This window comes from Sabethes cyaneus, chromosome 2 (genome assembly GCF_943734655.1).
Source record: "Sabethes cyaneus chromosome 2, idSabCyanKW18_F2, whole genome shotgun sequence".
In the NCBI taxonomy this organism is placed as follows: Eukaryota; Metazoa; Arthropoda; class Insecta; order Diptera; family Culicidae; genus Sabethes; species Sabethes cyaneus.
The window spans coordinates 174,766,820-174,788,547 of NC_071354.1; the positions used below are offsets into that span (position 1 = coordinate 174,766,820).

A 21,728-nucleotide genomic window follows, 5' to 3' on the forward strand; every position below is an offset into this window, starting at 1 on the left:
AAAAATGAACAGAAAAAGGAAGAAAATATGAGACAAAAAGAGAGAAAAACGGCATAGCAGAGGAGAAAAAGGATCAGGAAAATGGAGAAACGAAAGCAGAAACAGAGTCAAAACCGAACAGAAAAAGAAAAAACGATTGTAAGAAAAAAATGAAAAACGAAGACAAAATGGATAAAAACAAATCGTGATAGTGATCGTGACCAGGACCGAAAAACGAAAAACGGGAAAGTAAATAACAAAGAACGAAAAAGGTAAAGAAAAAGAACCGAACCGGAATAAGGAAAAATGAAAGAAAAAGACGGAAAACGGAAGGAAAAAGACGAGACGCGGAACAGAGGAAAATTAGGCGAAAAACGGGACAGGAAAAGAATAGAAAAGGAACAGAAAAAGAGGAAAAACCCTGCAGAAAAAAGGAAAAAAGAGACAAGAAAGGGTATGCCGAACAGAAAGCAAGAGAAAGTACAAAGAGATAAAAGAAAACTGATAGCGTAAACGAGAAAAGAAAGAAGAAGTATACTACAATAGATTAAAATAATGGTCGTAGTGGTATAATCGTCCGAAAAAAAACGAAGTAACAGGAAAAAGAGGTGGAACGGAATGTAAAAGAAGAATGATTGGACAAATAACGGGAAAAAGGGATATAAAAAGAAGAAGAGTAAAAGTACAGAGAAGTACAGAAAAACGTAAAGTGGAAGAGAAAAAGAGTAAAAAAACGGGTGATAAAAGAGAGGCACCGGAAAGGAAAGGGAAAAGGTAACCAAAACCAATAAACTTGACAGGAAATCCGGATAAACAAGGCGTCGAAAACAAACATACGATGGTGAAAAATGGAAAGAAATAAAAAAAAAGTTAAAAGAAGACGAAAGCTGGAAACGAAAAAATGAAAACGGGAAGTCGCCAAACGGAAAGGATAGTAACAAAAAACGAATGAAAAATATGAGGAAAACCAAGAAGAAAAACAATGCGACAGGTAGCTAAGAAAAACGGAACAATGCAGCAGGAAAAACGGGATAGAAAAAAGGAAAACGTGAGAAAAATGGAAGAAAAGTGAGAATCAAGAAAACGGTATACCAAAGAAGAAAACAACAGAATAGAAAGTTGAAAAACGTAACAGAAAAAAGTAACAGATGTGAAAAAAGAAATAAAACGTACAAACTAAAAAACTCGGCAAAATTTGCCGAGATTTGGACAGCCGAGCGCTCGGTGAAAATTTCGGTGGTGCTTATCGCCGTTAACGGATGTTTACTGACGTTGTATAAAACACTAGCTGTAGCCCCCGCGCGTTGCCTCGCGTCTAATTGAGAGCAAATTGGAGGTACGCTCTGTAACACTAACGCTATGTAACTCTATGAAGTGGAACTACGTTACTTTTGCCTATCTTGAATGTAATTTGGTATGATTGGGTTTGAGTCTTTGCTTAATGTGGGCAATTATTACCACGAAAATACATATCGCGCCCCACGTTTTGGCGACAGACATAAGCTTCTTATATTTATGATTTTACCGAACGCTCGGCTATCCAAATCTCGGCAAAATTTTGCCGACTTCGGTACTTTTTTTTAAGTGTGTATGAGGAAAAAGACGAAAAATGCCAATTCGTGTCTAATTTCGTGTCCATGTTCGATTTGAAGTAATACTTTAAGTTCAAATTAGTCCAATTTTAAGTCTAATTTAAGTCCAATTTAATTTCGGATGACTTAAGAACTTTTTATTTTCTGAATTTGATTTAATTAGGAGAAAAATAATTTTGTTTAATATCCCTTATACTTTAGTAAAATGGTATCCATTATGAGGTTGTTCATCCTTTTTATTATATTCGTTACGTAAAGTAATCGAAAGGGCATGATTAAGTGCAGTTTGTTTGATTAGTGTTGGTTTGTTTCCAAGTTTTTTAGGGCAATTGTAAAAACAATTTTCTACAACTTTGAAAACTATCTAGTCGGTATCAGCTCGAACAAATTTGATAGCGTTGACTGGAACAATTTTACTAACAATAGCAATGGTTTGCGTGTCTGCCAGTCGTTCGCTGAATTATTTCCCTATGAAGTTGGTTTCTTTCGTATGCTTCGTTCGTGATATTGCCGTATTTTCTTTAAATAACTATCACAACTTGTCTTTTTAGTTGGATATTATTATGATTTTCACCGGTTTCTTCCAGCCGGGCTTTTTACTTGTCCTTGTTTTTTGCATAATTTGAAAATACATTATCATGTCTTGGGTGTAAGCAACAAACACACTCAGAATAGGCTTCAGACGGGGTAAAATTTGGTGAATATTAGGAGTCTGGAAGCAATGGTTAAGATTTTTTCATCTAGTTGCGTCATCCAATCGATCCAATGACGCAATATAGTAGCTGCTGTTAAACATCCGGTCCTTTCGGAGTCGATGTAAAACTGCGTGTCCCAAGATATAGAAGCCATGTTCTTGTCTCATGACTGTTGCTTCTTAAGACGCTTTAGAAGAGTTCCGTTTTTTCTCTCTACTTGACGCATGCTGACGGTGTCTTCATCATTACCTATCGTAATCTGCCGAATTGTCAACTTAGCGAACAAACCGGACAAACGAACCGTAAACCATGAGCCGCTGATTTGAATTGGTTCACAGAAGAGAGTGAACGGATCAGAACCGCTCACACGAATGAGCCATTTTGCCCATCACTAATTGGAATAACTTCAAGATTAAGTGTCATTTGGCCATGTAAAAATAAGTTTTACTGTACTTATTTAGAATAGTACATGCTTCCTTTAACAGAAAAGTTTCATCTTTCAGTTTCATTTCCATGAATTCACTGTCACAAAAGATGCGAAGCAACATCTCGAAAGGCATTACTTGTCTGAAAGTCAACCTTAAGAAAGTGTGATTGTCGTACAGCTGCTATAATATTGTTTTAGTGGAAAATCTAAAAGTTCCGCAATGTGCTTCGGAAACGATATTTGAACTTGCGTTTATTAGGAGGTTTAGTATATCGTTTTCTTTGGCGATGATTATTATTCGGGAAAGTGTGTCGCATCGTACTGGTACTTATTTTCCTTAGAGATTGTTGGTCTTCCTGGTTTGGTTGTTTGAAACCCGTTCCGGTGCAGTGTCCGGCTAGCTATTTCAGCTGGCAGATTTGCGCTGCAGAAATGTGCACCGACCAATATGGGGAAGTTCACCGTTGATAGTGGCTGCACTGCACTGGTGTATCGATATTGAAGACGCTTTACTGGCTTCAAGTAGAAGTTCTTCTCGTTTCGGATGTTTATCTTCCGCCATCAGATAACAAAGTTCGTTGTTGAGCAATTTAAATAATTGTTTCCTTAAACGCCCTGCAGTATTGCATGAACTGAACTGAACTTTTAATGCTCTGGTTCACGCAAAGTTTAAAATACAACGATTAAAATTTTACTGGTTGTGAAAACAGTCAATTGATGATCGGTTCTCGTATAAGGTTGAAAAAGGCGTTTTACTGATCATGTTTTGGAAATAAAACCAAGTCCCAGTTTGCTCTTTTCTTCTGGTAGTAGATTTGGGAACTTTATGTGCTGTCTCTTAAGAAACAAACTTACTCGATAAGTTGAATAAATGTGAAACCTAATTAGTTTTTAAACTCTTTCAGTCGTTGACCTAAACGCTGTAAATGTAGCAAGCAATGCGCCTCCTTCGAATTTAAAGATAAAGGAGACGCATGGTTATTTTCAATTAGCAGCATTGCAAATGACGAAAACATTGAATCCAAGTTCCAAACTTGGTAAAATAATGTGGTCTTACGAATTTCGTCGTTGATTGAAAAGTAGAAAAATAGTTTGAAAAGAAAGTTATTGACATTAAAATACAAGTCATAGTTGTTGAACTTAGCTGTTCTTCGTTATGACACCCAGGGTGTCGCTGCTATTTTTTTATCACGCTACGTTCTAGTTGGTTCGCTATCTGAAGCCGAAGAGTTAATAGAAAAAAGAAAAGAAAAAAAGCAATGGTATGCAGTATGTTTTCGCTCGCTGTTTGGCGTTTTTCATTCAGATTGACCATAGAAAACAAGGAAGATATATGTAAAAAAATCGGTAAGCGCACTTGTTTCGACCTAATGTTATTGCGTACAAGCTGGTTGACCGAATTTACCAGGACGAAAGTAAAAAGAAAAACGGAAATGGAAAAAAGAAACAAAGACCGAACAGTTGGTTTGAGGCTGTTGGTCGCTCACCTAAACTGAAGATTCCGGACACGATTCAGCAGATCCGCATGCCCCGAGGTGTACTGCTCCATGACGTCTTTGACGTCGTAGGGTTTTTGGGCCTCCCGAAACTTTCGCCGTGCCACGAAATACTTCAGCTGGATGGTTAATGCCGAACGGGTGAGTTTTGTTATTTGGTTTTTTACGTATGCCACCGGTCGAGCGGATGTTTGTTCGGCGAAAGGCACAACCGTCGTAGCCGGTGGGTCGATTGGTAGGTGTGGTGGGTGGACGGTGTTTGTTTTCATTGCACACAGGAGGGATACGTCCCGTCGGCGTTCAGAGTATTGTGTTAAAAATAGGAATTGTTTTCGTGCAATTTTCGCCGTGGTTGGGCATGGTCGAAAATAGAAAAAGAACGATAGGGAATATTATGAGCAAGTTGCGAGCCCAATTGCTGGCGTTTGGTTAGGTAATTTTACGGGCAAGCAAGCTTTCGTCGCTGAGGTTCAATGGTTTCTTCGTTTTTCACCAGGAGGGGAATGGCTCAAAATACTGGCTTAAAGAGCTTCGCGTACGCATCGTAGAACGTAATACAATCGACTGGCTAAAAATTACGAATGTTGTAGGTATAGGAATGGTCACTAAAATTTGCTAAAATCGTTGATAAATTCTTGTTTCACAAAAAAAAAGTCTGCTGCAAAAGCAATGTTGCAATTTTTCTGCATTTTCTTCTGTATTACTGCTGTATGTACTGCTCTAGTTTAGCAGAAAAAACGACATGCAGGAGAAATATGGTATAACATGATAAACTGCTGAACACAAATATTTGCCTTATGACTGAAGCAGCCAGTTTCACTAAACGTGAACGTTCCTGTTTTCCTACTGTTGCTAATGAAACTAATGGCCCTGCTACGTAACAAAATGGTTAAACAAACAAACAATGTTAAAAATTATGACTTTATTATCAAATATATATGATTGTTCCGGCAAGCAACGACGGGTGGTACGGTTGGATGCTACGACTAAATTGAAACGAATTTTCTGTACGGTCTGCTGTAGCGTCGTTGCTTTGTTTTTCTCATCATTCAACGGCTATAGGTTGCGGAATATCATTTTTCATTCGATCACAGCGCGCATTATGGTCCCCCAGATTGCTCCGGGGCGATGGGGAAAATCAAGACGTATGAAAATGCAACGGGAAAAACAGGAAAAAGAAAGGGGTATTTCCTTCGGACTATAATAATGGCCTTTTTAGATGTGCGGTAACTGGCGATGACCTGCGGTCATTTATCATTTTCTGTGAAAGGTTAAATAACGTGCTTTGTCACACTTCTGCGCGGCAGCACTCCGGGAAAGGTGAACGGCAGAGGATACACGAGAGTATACTATGTTTGTGAAGTGGGATTTAAATAAAAAGGTGTTTAGTAAATGTAAGCAACTCAGCGCGTAACTAAAATAATCAGAATGTCGGATTTGTTTTTATGATTATAGGGATATCAACTTAATTGAGTGTGCTAAAGATGCAGCATTCACTTTAACTTTTCTTTGATTCGTGTATCCATACATGATATCATAGACTGAAGATAACGTTTGATCTTCGAATTCGTTAGAAACCTTTTAAACATGCTTTTGATCTAAAGTACAGAGGTAGGTTATGCGTTTTATTTTAGAGTGTATGATATATTATTTTACAGTTTGTTTAGATTGTAGTAAAGTCTAACTGAAAAATAAATAATAACAACTTTTTATGTAGTTAGATTTATTACACAATGTTTATAAGTATTATCGTTATTAGAAACATTTTAATACCACAAAACTAATTCAAAAGAATCAGTATGTGCACTAAAATGAACAAAAATTTAAGATATTGATTAAAAACCGAAAAAATCAAACTTAAATTTGAAACCAGTGAGTATCATTGGGATTAGGGAGAGGTGGTAGTGGTTGAACTGTTGTGTGAAGGAGGACGCAATGCACATATAAGAATCAGGTCTAATACCCAAGATTAATTAGTTTGCACAACATCAACATTCCATCACTCATATTCAATGTTCTAAAGAACTGAGGTAAGAACTGATAAGGAGTTTTCTATTTCGACCGAGAACATGGAAGCTACTATTGTTTGAAAGTTGTTTTTATTTGAAGCTGCCGAGGACTCCCCGGACTATCTTTGGAGATTAGTCTAAGTATAATAAATTATTTAGGGGACGCTATGTAAATAATTTAAAATAGTTTCACTAGAATAGGGCAAACCATGAGCTCTCGTCATTTACGTACCAGTTAACTAACTAAAGAGAATTAATGGACGAAATTATATTAATAAGAAATAGATGAAAATATAAGGTAGAAAATCCAGGTGTAGTGCTGTTTCATTCTTACACAAGTGATAATTGTATTTTTTATTCGAGTATTAGCATTGTGTGCATGTCTTTTTGTGTTTATAGTTTATAGTATATTTTCAACTGGTGCACATTCCATTCTAATAGAATACACACACATTGGTAGTGAGTATTCTAATTAAGATACTGGAAAGAAATCGTGAGTAACAGCAGCAGAGAAATTTGCAGCCTTGAACAGCATAGATTTGTTAGGAATAAGAAAATTCTTTGTGATGACTGCAGTTAAATATTTTAGTGGCGCCAACATTCCTTCAAATAAATTCAATTAACACAAGAAAATTAACAGTAAAATAATGCGCCATTATAATATGATAAAAGAACAGATAATTAATAATGGGAACGTTAGAGAAACAGTGATGACAATTGAAATAGTCAGCACTGATATACTGAGAAAACCAACTCTTTTGCCGCTAAAGTAAAACGATTTGTCAGATTCGTTTAGATTCGATGCTTGCTGAAACTTTGCTCCTTCTCTGAAATTAACGAACCACTAGAGGGGGAATTTGCAGGGTGGAACTTGGGACATACAGGGATTCAAACAAGACACTACCCAGTAACAAAGTTTACTGGGACGACGCGACGTCGAATAGACGCAAACAAAAGGTTGTGTCGGACGACGAACGACCGATAATTCTTATCGGGTATAATATCCTAGCAGCCATTTTAAACCAAATTCGTTAGAGAAACTAACCAAATATGTTCCTTGTTTATTGAGTGATATAGAAGGAACCATTTTAAAAGAAATGAAAATTGAAAATTCCTTTGTAAAACTTTAAAAATACACTTGAATCATAATCAGATAAAAACTTTGCTCTGATGATAATACATCAAATATAACAACAATAAAATTGCCCACTATAGAATCATTTTCTCAGTGAAACAGAACCGAAAACCACTCGCAAGCTTATTTATGCCCTGGTGAAGTATGAGAAGCAAATTAAGGCAAACCAGAGTGAGAGATAGATTGGAATCTTACCAATAACAAGAACCGTATTATTCAATGCACCCCCATCCCCCGCCATCCCGATGACCTAGGTCCAGTTTGCGGCAATAAAAACGTGAAGGGATTGCTAATGAGGGCGTGGAAGCTGACATGGTACTTTGCTCGGCATTTGAATTCCTCCGACCGGCGCGGTCCGGCACGGTTTGGGTAAAGCGTGAGGAAAATTACCGCTTCCCTTCTTACAGAACTGCAGCATATCGGTTGGGTCGGGTGGCTGAATGAATGAACGAATAGAGACCAATAATGGTGCTAAGCTTTCTGTAGGTAAAGGTCACGGGTTGTAGAATTTACGGAATTTATTTGCTGGCATTCGTATTCGCTGGTGCGGTGTGCAGAACGGGTTTCTATCTTGCGGTTTCCATCAATAAAGTGAATAGCGAACAGGGTATAAATAGGAACGCTTATTTATGTGAACGAAACTGTTTAATTGCGAAAAATTCAATCAGATGTGGTAGACCATTCGATACGGTAACAAACCGACGGGTTATGCGGTTGATGTGGTCGCTTGGTTAGCACCTACTAGCCTACTTTTGCTTGATTGCCTGTCAAAAGGACGTATGATATAAATTAACCAGATATAAACTGGAATCTTTCGAATCTATTTTTAAAAAGGTGCACCTGCGATACTTTGAACACATTCATAATCTTACTGTCTGATATTTCATATTTGAACATTTGTCATAATCAACAAACATAGGAAGATATCCTGACAAAAATTGAAATAATATATAAACTAAATCTATCTAAATTTATAGATTAAATAGAATTTGGGTATGTATGTAAGGCACGACATCATGGCATCGAATTGACGCACCTAGTAGTGAATAGTACAATGATCGAAGACAGTATGGGTTACGGCACTCCTTTGCGAATTTAAAAATATGTAAACCCAAGTTGCTTATGAGATAATGTCGTTATAGTGCTTGGCATACGGAAGGTGCGAATATATTAGGCACGTTGTAACAAATGCCGCGCCATGTCGTAGCTAAAAGTGATTGACTAATAGGTTTGCGTTGGTTAGAGGCAAAGCACTTCGCTTTGACAGTAAGCATATCACTTTAAATCTTATCACTAGGCGTTGCACTTCAATTCACTTAGAGACTGTTCGAATTCTCATAAATATTTTTACATTTCCGGCCTAAAGAGATCGATAGATGACAGGAGAGCTGACAGTTCATTTACAAAAAGCGAAATAGGTAGTGGTCCCAGATTACTACCCTGTGCTACGTTAGACATGATGCTGAATACATCGGTAAACTCGTACCCGATCTTCACACTGGGCCTACAATGTGTTAGGTACGAGTGAGTTACTTACTGAACAAAGAGATAATGCTACCAGTTTCTCAAACCTCGCAAGGAGGATGCCGTGATCAATCTGATCAAACACTGCTTTCAGTTTCATGTACAGTGCATCAAATTGCAGTCCTTTTATTATGTTACACAGACAGGACGAGACAAAGCCAACGAGATCCGACGAAACTGATCGCTTTAGGAAAAGCTCATGTTGGTCTGAAAAGATATAGTGTTGACAGCTACCGAACAAAGCATCGTCCACGAGCACTCAACTATGTAATCTCTTGATTGTTTTTAATTTTGCGTTTGTGTGCAGCATACATAACTGAATCGGTCCATAGGGTAGGAAACTTACGCTGCTGGATTGAAGTATCGAACAATAGTGAAAGAGGTCTAGCGAGAACAGTAGAGCACTTTTTTTTGGCGAGGAAGGCCAACAGATATTGGAGGAGAAGGACGCTGTGCGTATAGTACTAATATTGCGTGGAGAGCCACCCGTCAGAATGTGGAGCGATGCAAACAGAAGCGGAGACAGCAAACCCGACTCTTCCAGTAGAAGTAGCGCCATCCGGAGGAGAAGGAGTGCGAAGAACTCGAGCAACTTTACCGCTTTGACAACACACGGAATTTCTATCGGAAACTCAATGAATCTCGAAAGGGCTTCGCGCCGCGGGTCGAAATGTGCAGAGATAAAGATGGAGGTTCTTGATAGTCGTCCAGTTAGCTTCGAGGTACGATACTGGTTTAACAAGCCAATCGTCGTATGTTCGAATCTGGACAGGAAAGCAGCAGGAAAGGATGACATTCGAATGGAATTTATCAAAATAGGCCCGGAAAAGTTGCCCAGCTGTTTGCATCTATTGATTGACAATATTTGGGATATAGAACGACTACCGGAGGAGTGGAAAAACGGGGTGGATTGTGAGAATTCCAAGTCATCCTCCATTGACTGTCGCCAATAGACAATAGATTTGTGAAAAATTATCAGGCCGGCTTCATTGAGGGTCGGTCAACAAGGGATCGAATTTTTACCCTGTAGCAGATTCTCCAGAAGTGCGACGAATTCCGAGTCCCCATCTATCCCTTGTTCATTGATAATTTCAAAGCCGCATATGATAGTGTAAACCGAAAAGAGCTATAAAAAATTCTGGACGAAAATGGCTTTCCGGGTAAGTTTACTAGATTTATTATGGTATTATCATTGCCGGACGCATTCGAATTTCGCAGGGGACTTCGACAAGGAGATAGTCTTTCCTACCTGCTATTCAACATTGTGCAAAGGTATTACAAGACGAGGGACGATGAAAATGCGGGGAACGATTTCTAATAAAACCAATTACATTATTTGCTGGCCAAGGATGTGGATACTGCCGGAAGAACATTTGAGGCGGTAGAAAATCAGTTCATCAGACTAAAACGCGAATTAGAGAAGATTGGGTTGAAGATACATACGTCTAAAACGAAGTATGATAGAGTTAAGCGTAAGGGGCGTGCAAACAGTTATGGTATTGGAGTCGAATGAAATAAATATGCCAAAAGCTTACTAATTCGTTATATTTCGTTATAAGAATTACTACTGGTGTGAGACCGGGTTGCATTTTATCACTGCTACAGTTTCTCGTCGCTATTAATTAGATATTAATTGGAGCGATTGACAGTAGGCCAATTCGAGGATTGTCTTGGAATCCTCTAACGATGGAGTAGCTAAATAACCCCAACTCAGCCGATGACATATGCAGAACAAGTTAGACGATCTCTCTAAAAGATCCTAGGCAGCAGGTCTCACAGACAATGTAGTAAAGACTAAGTCTATGGTACTGAACTTCACAGTAGCGGGACACCAAGTTGAGCAAGTGGAAGTTATTCAATATCTTGGTAGCCAGATAACGCCCGATATGGGTACAAAGGCTGACGTAGCCACAAGGGTCGGGAAGACCAGGGGTGCCTTTACAGATCTGTGTAACATCTGGCACTCCTACCAGATCACCCCGCTTACCAGAACCCGAAAACTGTATTTATTAATTTATTAATCGCTGCCTGTGATACATAATTCCTGTCTAATAACCTGATAACTGGATATCAAACGAGGAACTTCATCGTTGATATCATCAACGGCCGACAGCAATAGAAATTCGAGAACATAAATGAAAGTGAATCGGACACACCTTGAGGAAAGCAGCGAACGAAATCTGCAGAAAAGCATTCGACTGGAATCCGCAAGAACGAAGAAGAGGCAGACCCGGAGGCTCCTGGCGACGCAGATTAGAAGAACAGCAGCCATGGCGGATAACCGTTGGCAGAGGAAATCTTTGATTTCATCCTTTTGTTCTGCCGAACTGGTGAACATGAACCTGGAAGTAAGCAAGTAAGTATCAGCAACTTTGGCTAGAGCAGCACGTTAGTATAAGTAAGTAAGTACAAGATTGTAGAAGTAGAACGCTTGTAGTTTTGTATTTTGTTTTACGGAACTGAAAACTATCTATTTGTCACTATTTTATCGAAGATGATCCCCAAATAACTAGCGAATATGTTTGTTCCATGTATCGAGGATAATTTTCCACAATTACGACATCACAGAAAACATCTAATATTTAATTGCACTGTAATAAGCATATCTTGACAGCGTGAATTATAGTATCGCCTCGAGCGCACCAACCAATAATTCAATCAATCGAAGTCAGAAGTCAGCACCAGCCATGCGTTCGATTATTTATTGTAATTGATAGCAATAATCGGTCCTTTCCAGTGCAGAGTAAAGAGCTACCCAGTAATCGAACTGTTTACCACGGTGCCATTTCGATTGTTGGTTGATGTTTATTGGCGGAAACATTTTCTACCGAAACTGTACTTCCAGTTCGTGAACCCCGCTGATGGTAATTTGATATACGATTGAACCATCGAAGCCTGGCTGGTTTTCGAATCAAAGTGTAATATTTACAATCCGCAGTAAACTTTATTGCTGGCTGCTCGTGCTCTTTGCCGTCTATTTACGGGCGAGATAATAACGGAGTATGACGTGTGAACCGTCAATCAATGCTGGCAACCGAAGCCATCAAAATTAAATGTGAGAAAAAATAATCGAGCAACGGCAAAACGACTCCAGATTCGGTTGTCGCGCGGAACGTTCGGCAAATAATAAACCACTATTTGCGAAACTTGATTAACGAGGTAATCATAGCTCGTAGATGTAGTACCAGCCAATAACATGCGTTTTTGGGATATTTCTATGACGACAGGACTTTAAGCATCAGCTCACAGCACACGAGTCAAAGTGAAGCAATGCTCTCTTTTTTATAGTATATATAAAAGGATTGCAAATTAGTATATTGACGGTACAGTAAAAAATAATTTTAGATTTTTCCACAATCACTGAACTACAAAATAACACATTAAACGAGTTGTCGATACTATTAATCACTTATTTTGTTGTTTCGGCAAAAATGGCAGTTTACACAAGGATAAAAAAGTCTGCTTAGCTGAAACATAACCGACCTTATGGACAGAACGACTGGCTAGTTAGAGGACCCTCCGTTTAACAACCCAAAACATAAGAAACAGACACGAAAAAAAAGCAGCAGAAACAGTAGAATTGCGATTTGTTACTTTGGGGCTGCAGTTTTCATCGCCGTCCGCAAAAGATCAAACATCAATCGAACAAATAGGCGAATAACAGTTCCGCACCGTCGTAAAGTTTGCAATTTTGCCAAATTACAAACACTTTTAGTGATGTCATAAAACAAATCCTCTTTATTATTATTGCGATTCTCTTTTCGCGCACGGTCGCGTCGTGTCGTCATCTCGCCCCCGAGGAGTTCATTGTGAAGCTTTCTTTTTAGCTAAGCTTTGCAGGGTGATGTACCGATGATGTTAACATCAGGACCATGTTTCGTTTGCGCGAATGTAAGCATAAAGATTTTTTTTTCGCAATAATAGATATGCACCATTGCTTAATCCAGTATCTTCAGCTAGCTCTCCAGACTGAGACAAATAGTGTACTGTTAACCTGATTCGACTTTAATCTATTTGCATTTGCATTGCACTTTCATGAAATTTGCATAATTCGAACGAAATGTTGTTGATGGCTTGAATGTCCATGACTTGGTCACATAAGAGGCATTCTTATGAGTTTTGTTATAATGATTTCGGAAGTTTTTCAACAATCTTTTTAACAGGTAATTTTGGTGCTGGCTCGGCTAGAATATTAATGTTTTGGATGGGTCTGTATTATTTTGAACGGGAAAATCTGTATTTAAAATATAACATTTTTAATATTTTACTACTGAACCGAAGTTAACAACAGTAATTTTACAGTTAAGAAAACGAACGACAAATAGCATTCTTTTAAGTAAAGACCATGCTGAATATTCCCTCTCCATATAATGATCCATCTGAGCGTAACACTATTTATCTTACCGTGAGCTTTCGTACCTGTACGTCATACGTCACGAAGCGTAGGTTTTGAATCACAAATCTTAGCACAAATCCACTCGCAAACCGCCCAAAACACCAATAATACGAAAGCCAATAAAATAGAGTAGATATCGGGCACATTTTTACAGTGTGATTTATGACGAAGCACGATTACATTAGATACAAAGCTGCAGGAATACACTTATGGCCGATGGTTCGTTATATTGTACCATTCCCTTGGCTTGGTCGCGAATCCCTTCGGGCAAGGAGGAAGCACAGACGGCGATGCAGTGATGGCTGGCTTCCGGAGTCGTACGAGCGAAAACAGATTCGCACTCACCAAACGAGTAGACCGGAACAAGATAGCACGTAGACTAGCAAGAGTGAACTGTTTGTGGGTGAAGAAATCTGCCGAGTTCTCGCCCGCAACGAATTCTATTAGCAGTTACATCGGGTATAATTTGTTATTCTCCAACCAAATCCCAGAATAAATTGAACTACCCGGCAACGACCCTTTGCACAGCAAGCGGATTTTCTCGGAATAGAGTGTCACTGATACCCAGTGTACAGCAGACATCCTGCGGCTGAGCGGACGCATGGTTCCGCATGGACGGAGATCGATGGAAGATTGAAATTGACGTTTCTACTTCCGCTCCAGACAGTTAGTGGTTGGTCGGCCGGGAAGGATGTAAGAATAATTGAATCGGTCATCGTTTGGTAAGCACCAATTCCACTTCGCTCGTCACTGTAAAGATTATCGAGTTAATCTGATTGCGCTGGGAGTATATTGCAGCTCGGATTAGATAAAACATAAAAAAGAAACAAAAGGAAGCGAGAAGACGGTTGTGATTGCTTGAATCATTAACATCAGAAACAATTATGTGAACAAAATCGCTTAAACACAAATTTTACTATCGTATAAAAATTCCATTAGATTTTATGATATACATCAAGACCATCTTTTAACCCAAAATCACGCATAATCGTTTGCCTAAAAGCTCACGTAAAACGTTTTCGAAATACCAGCATCAACATACGTACACCAGCCGATGTTTGCATTTGCCGGTATCATGCGGCTCTTAGTTAGCCGGTCATGTGTTGCTGCCCTCACTGCTGCTAATGGATCGAATGTAGAATACGTGTCCCAGATCACATATTTCATAAATCGAAGTGCTCCCCGAAGTGAGTGACGATACACTGACTGACTTGTGGCGGAACCAGAACTGCTCTAAAACCAATACAGTCGGCCCGGAATCATCCTATTTTACCCGACGAGCTATAGAAGCTCATGGGAAAAATCATTTGAAGTAAATACCATTAGCAGATTAAAACAATAATATAGCACCGGAGAAAGATAATATTAGCATGCCAAATTCCGCGATAACTTTAGTTTTAGTTGGAATTTTGATCCTTATTCTCAGTACTGCAATGCTATCGGACTCACTAGCCAATTCAACTGCATCACTGACCGGAATCGTGAAAGGAACGTGATATTTTTTACTGTAGCATAATAGGATTTCATTTGGCTTATCACCCAGATACCACAACATGATGACATGCAAAATCACCATTTTTTCTGACGGGAAAGAGAATTATTGTTTTTATTTGTGCTGTTTAATAGGAACGAACCTATTGGAACGTGTTCAGTGTGAAAAAGATTGGATTTCGGCTTTCTGCCTTTGAATGATAAAGTTAGCACTAATATTTCATGGTTGTTTTTAAAGCTAAGGACTCGGTGTATTGCGGACGAATATGACATCTAAATTTACGACGTAGCACTACGTCTTACTTTAATAAACAAATGCCAAATGGGCTGATTTTAGCGATCTTTACCCGATACGTAAAGCGATACGGTTACCCATGCCACCTGGTGGTGGATCTGTGCATCGCCAATAGTAGCAATCCTGTTGTGCAAAAAAACAAACTTTGACAGCGATATCAGTTGATTTGTAGCAGTCATAGCGAAAATAGTCAAGCAACTACGTTCGAAGCTTTGTTCGTATTGTCAGCTCCATCCTGGAGCGAAGAAATTGTATCATCGTGAGCCATTTCGTGTCCGCCAGATATAGCCGATCCGGCATTTACAAACGCCTCTTTCTTCTTGAGAAAAGCAAGAGCGTCGAACGGAAGTTTGGTTCCGGTCGCCCGACGGTGCTGCGCGACCGTAAAGTGTAGCACAAGTTGAAGTGGAAGGCCGAGAGCAAGGGGGCTTCATCGTTCCGAGCCTAGGGCCAACCCGCCAAAGGGGCCAAAGGTCGGAGCAACCCGCCAAAGGGGGAAGAACTACTTGGTCGAAATAAACGTTATGCGGAAGTGTTAGTCAAGGCCGATTGTGTCTGGGCAACATGCAATCACTCAGAAGGAGTGGCTGAAGTCGCCGGTGAAATACACTTTTACGTGCGAAGCGCGACGTCGTGATCATAATGGATGATGAGGCTTAGTTTACACTGGGTGTCCACCCAGTGGGTGTCCACAGCACTGGGTTTACGTCCACCAGTAAGAAGGTAAGCGTCAAATATATCTCCCACTTTTTTGATTAAAGCAGAGGAGCGTTTGGTGCGAAAAATGTTAGACTGAATACTGGGAAAATTTCGATCTGCAGCTAAAAATATTGGGTAGTTTGTGGTAGTGGGACTCCAACGCACAATTTCTTGGTTGGTACCCGAGTGATTTAGGCATTTAAACTATTCCACATCCATGCATTAATTAGTCTCAGATCTAGTTTTGTTCATATTTCATAACAGTAAAACAAAAAATATCTCCCACACCAAGTTCTCCAAGAAGGTACTTCTGTGGCTGACTATTAGCGAGAAGGGGATGTTCAAGTCATTGTTCTTTCCTTCGGTGCTTGCGGCGAACGGAAAGATATACAGTACGAAGTGCCACAGGAAGTTGACGGGTTTATCAAGAAGTATAACGCGAACGAGGATGTGGTCTTTTGGCCAGACCTGGCCTCGGCCTCGGCTATGCCGATATCCATGTTTTCATCGGTCATAGCTAAGGTTTTGGCCAACTGTCGAAGAGGCACTACCCAGCTAGCATTTTCATATGTATAAAAAAGGTAAAAATCAGCATTACGTACAGATATACATGCTAAATAAATCGTATTTCATGCGCAAAATTGGCATATCCGTACTACTTTGGAGGAGATATACGTGATTACCAATAATTTTGAGCGTTACGACTATATAAGTATTTATATACGATAATATCCGATTAAGCGCGAGTCGCTCCGTACTACTCTACGATTTTGTGCTGAAAATCGTATGTATGTCAGTTATTATCATTATATACGATAGAAAAACAACTTGGTCCCGCTTTATACAGCTTTAGTAACGATTTCGAATTTGTTAGGAGATATTTACGATAGTTTTCGTACGAGTTGGTGCTAGCTGGGTACACAGGGCGTGTCAGAGGCGGCTTTTGACGGCTTGATGATCCTTCAACGTAGTGAGCGGTTGTACTCCAGATTAGGAGCGGCTTACGACAACATTTGATCCGGAGCAAGCGACTAAATTAAGAAATGTGTTATCTCGGCACTAAAGCTAAGATGGCAGCCCTATCACTTGGTAGCGTGGCTTAGTAAAGTAAGCTACTTAAACCAAATTATGTACCATGGAAAATCAAGGAAATTTGACTCGGAATATTCGGCATGTACGAAGACGATGAAATAAGGACATGGAATGGATGCTAGGGTTTCGTTTTTGGCGACAGGGTGCTGTTCGCTCAATTAGAGTTCGCTCTCAAAAGGGGGTGACATTGTGCCAAAAACATAAAGTTAGGCTACAACCCTAAACAGTGAACAATAGCATGTTTATAAACAATACACATAAATATCAGTATGAAGTAGTTCACATGGGGCCGTCCATGAACTAAGTGGACTATTAAGAGCAGGGGGTCGGCCAAAAACAACGCATCATACAAAAAATATAAACGAAAATAACCCGGAGAGGTCTGAAATAACTAAAAATGAGTTCGTAGTCAGTGGACAGCCTTTATATGATATATGAAGGGGTGTATGCTAAGAGGGCATACCTATTTGATCATTTAACAAAAGTAACCATTACTTCCTTCGAGAACCCGCGGCCGCAGAACATGTGGCCTATCCCACCCCACTCCCCCTCCTTAAAACTGGCAGTTTATGCACGGTATAATATATTCGTCTTATATATTAGAGTGTTTATTCAAAGTATCTGAAATTTCCAGAGAAAAAGTAAAAATTAGTTTAAATTATTTAGCAGACCTATGATGCTGTTTGCTCCAAAATGGATGATGCAATCTAATCTGTCAAAATATTTTGCTCAATAGTAAAGAATGTGAGTGTACTGGTGTATACTGACCTATTTTTGTTGTGTATGTGAAATCCACAAATTGGATCGATCATCATTATCATAAATATTATTTTCATAATCAAAACTTTTCCAACGCATGATAACCTTTCAATACATTGTAAATGATTAGTTTATATACCTTCAAGATAGCAAGTTGATGCGATTTCTTGTTTGGGTTGGTTTATGCGGGACATTTTTTACAAGCGTTAGACTAAATAGTTTGCCAATAGTATCTGTGTTCCATTCTAAGTTATGAATAAATATTTTATGTTCATCATCATTTTAAATTTAGGTCACCAGTTTCTATAGATATAATAAATTTTCACAAATAAACATTTTTGGTATTTGGCACAATCTCACCCCCGTGGCACAATCTCACCCCGGATGGCGGTACAATGGTTCAACTTTAGGTTCAATTTTAAGTTCAATTTCATGTCCCTTTCAAGGCAAATTTCTACTCCAAATTGAGAATTGTAACACATTTTCAACCTCAATTTCACGTTAAATTTCACGTCCAATGCCAAGTTCAATTTTAAGTCTATTTTTAAGATCAGATCCCGCACCAGATAGATGGGCGCTGTCGAGGATAACGCCCTGTTAGCTGGTATTCGAAGCGATTAGAGAACGGCAGCCCAGGACCGATAGTACTGGAGGATAAATTTGACTTGAAATCGGACATAGAATTGTACTTGAAGTTGCACTTAAAATTGGACTCAATTTGGACTTAAAATGGGACATGGAATCAGACCTGAATAAGGATCAATTTGGACTTGCTTTATTTATATTGCTATTTCACGTGTTATTTAAATTCGGCCTGAAGTTCAATTTTATGTTGAATTTAATACCATTTCAAATCCAATACCAAATCAAGTTTCAATTTTAAGTCTAAATTCGAAAATGGGTGTCCTACATTCTGTTTGATTTTGGGTACGTCAGTGGTCCTTTAAAATTATTAAGAGGGTTTGTGGCAATCACTGACTTGCGGCTGTTCTGTCCCTACCTAGGGCTAGGTGCATTGGTTGTCAAACACCAAAAATATGATAGGAAGAGGCTCCAAAGAAAATAACGTTCGCCTCCACGAACAGTGATTATTAATTGGTTGATGATTTGCTATTTTTGGGATCTAGGTCACCGCTTACTTTTCACTCCGAAAGACATTTTGATCAAGGAGCATACTTCGCCGAACAAATCTGACGATGTACAAAACTTTAATCAGACTGATAGTTCTGTAGGACTTAAGCCTGTAATTTTGCTTATGGAAGACACCCATCACAGAATTTGAACGAAAGGTGTTGCCGTTTTGGTGGAGGATAAACGGAAAGTTCGTGGAGAGTGGCGCAGCCGTATAAAGCCATTACGTGGAAAGATTCTCATCATATACCTAGGAAAAATGGGGGAGGATACGGTCGGGCGGCCATGTCGCAAGGATGCCTTCCATTTGTTCTCTTCAAGAATTTTACCGACACCACAAAAAGAAGGGAATGCTAAATGGCTCGACCAAGTTGAAGCTGACTTATTATGGGTGTCAAGATGAGTCACACCAACTTTATGGTTTATGGACGAACAGAAAAAAATGGAACGATTCTTTTGCACTGAAATAAAAAAAGCACTTTAAAAACAAAATGTCGATTTACCAAAAAAGGCCATCTCAGAATGTACTAATTTGTTTTTTTAAGACAAATAGTAATGTGGCCTCCATACAACGCAATATATACCTCAGTTTCAAGCAAAAAAAGTTTTGCCAACAACAAATTTTTCATGTCTATACAGAAAATAAAGTAACTTTCTTTCAGTCAATAATGTGGACGTAAAACCAAGAGTTCAGTATGACTTGCGCTGATTTTTACTCAAAATTGATCTCAGGTTGATTTGAGTATTTTAGTGTTATCTTTTTTTGTTGTTAGCTATATATGTGTTGGTTACTTCTTGACGGTAGCGAAACGTTAGGACATATTTTGTAAATGAATTAGAAAGTTGAATCATCAAGTTGAAAATATGCAATGTTGTGTGATGCTGACAACTGATTTAATTAAACAGTGCTCTATTAAATATTACCCCGATGTGATGAAAAACTCGAACAGATTAAATTTCATTTTATTCCAGGGGGCACTCTGTTCTGTTTTCAACTTTTGTTCGTCTAAGAAAGCTGAACATGATTCAGTCTGATGGAAAAGTTTAATCGTATGGCTTTAAATGGAAATTAGAATCCTAATTTGCATGAATACACAGGTTGAATATTTAAAGCTTCCACGGAGTAGCTGTTTATCTCTCGTAACCGGTGCGGCGTCGCTTTGAAAGATTGATGATAAACTCAACGAAGTAGTACGCAGAGCGGCAATACCAAAGACCAAAATCTTTGCAAGTGAAACACATCCGAAGAATCATGTTTTTTCACCTGTAACAAATGAACTGTAATGCTCAGATCATTACGAGAAGAATTAAGAAGGAATGAAAAACAAACTAAAATTATTTTTCAGTTTAAGCATTTTGATTCTAATTCATTACAATATTAACACCTCACCATTTGACCTCTAGGAAATCTAGAACGGTTTAGGTTTTAAATATTTAATCTATTCGTTGAACCCTTGAACTCACTGTTGATTTAACTGAGAAGTGAGAATCCAATAAAACTTATAACGTTAAACTTGTTTACTTCAGTTAACTGTTTTGTGTCCTGAATATTTAGCTGGAAATGCATGCGAAAGTATGTATGCATTACTAAAGCATTTCGATTGAGTTTGTTTTCCTTTCTCAAATAAATGTGTAAGTTGATATGGGGAATAAAACGGACCTGGAGTTTCGCAACCAGAGAAGGAGCAACAGCGCAGCATCGAGAATGTACAAAGCGAAAGATATTCTCAATATCGAACTAGTATGTTAGTTTGAAGCAGATTGTAGGAGTATAGGAGGGGTATGAATATACGAATTGGAGGGCAAGCGATAGAATTTTAGCCCAAATCCAACACCATGTAATGTAGATTATGACTTAGAATAATGATGGTAAAGAATTAAGTAATTGCTGGTAAGAAACTGTTCACCGGGTTCAAGGATGATGTTTATTTTTTTGGTGTTGTGAGATTGAAGTGTGAATAAATTAGGTTGAACCAAACATAAATGAAACCATAAAATCCAAAGTAATAGATAAAACAAAACTGTAAGGTTTGCGTATATGCAACGGGCATTTTGAAGTTTTAAAGTGATTGGAGAGCTGGGTTTTAATACAACACGCAAACAATATTACATAGTATGATAGCTAGTTAGTAGTAGTCGTTAGTTTATTGTGTACAGACAGTAGTTTGATTAGAAAACGTTTTGTTTTAGTAAAACCGGTGAGTTCACATGTTTCTACACATCATTTTAGTTGATGGAAATGTGGAGTATACCTAGTTTGAACATTCTTCACTCGACCGAGCAGATCGACGTGTCCGGCTGCGTACTGCTCCATGACGTCTTTTACGTCGTACGGTTTTAAGGCCTCTTTGAACTTGCGCCTCGCTACAAAGTACTTCATCTGTGACCATTCATTGTGATGGAGGCGGGTGGTGTTTCGTGATAGCAGATGTGATTCGCAGTGTCAGTTTAAATAGTTTATATGTCACATTTTATGGGAATGGTTCCGATACAATCAGGAAATTTTATCCGATTTGAATGGTGTGTGGTAATCCGTTTATGTATAATATGTTTCATAAAAATAAAAATACTTGTCAATAGAGGTTCTTCCTCGTGGCAGCAGCTGTCAACGATATACGATTAGCATGAAAAGTTGTACAAAAAAAGGCTGAGAAGCAAAGATTCCTGTAAGTCTAGCATCGTACGCTTATTCTAGCTCTAGGCCTTTTTTCCTGGAAGGATCAAATGTACGGAGTTGGTTTGAATGGGCGGGGTAACTACTAGTTGATGAGGGGATTTAGCGATGAAAGACTAGCTTTTCCTCGAACAACCACACTCCAATGAAAAGTGGCATGTTCGTTTTTCTTTTCTCAAATTAGTAAAAAAGTTTTCAGAAGTTCTACAGAACATTTTACGACTTACCTTTCGGATGAAACGGATGGCCCCTTTGTGCTGGTTTGTTAGCTGTACACATCTCGGTTCCTCATCTTCGTCTGCTTTCCAGTTTCCGAGTTGGAAATCCACAGGAC

At 38.8% G+C, this 21,728-nt stretch overlaps 1 protein-coding gene across 4 annotated transcripts in view; it reads right to left on the reverse strand.

Moving 5' to 3' along the window:
- The window catches only part of LOC128738130 (potassium voltage-gated channel subfamily KQT member 1), a 371,495-nt gene that overhangs the window by 38,511 nt on the left and 311,256 nt on the right, over positions 1–21,728 (reverse strand). For all 4 annotated transcript variants that reach the window (XM_053833006.1, XM_053833003.1, XM_053833004.1 and 1 more), the window contains 2 exons: positions 21,622–21,692; positions 20,973–21,100 (listed from right to left, as the gene is read on the reverse strand). In XM_053833006.1, coding sequence (XP_053688981.1) covers positions 20,973–21,100; positions 21,622–21,692 — 199 coding nt within the window. The remainder of the gene's footprint in view (positions 1–20,972; positions 21,101–21,621; positions 21,693–21,728) is intronic.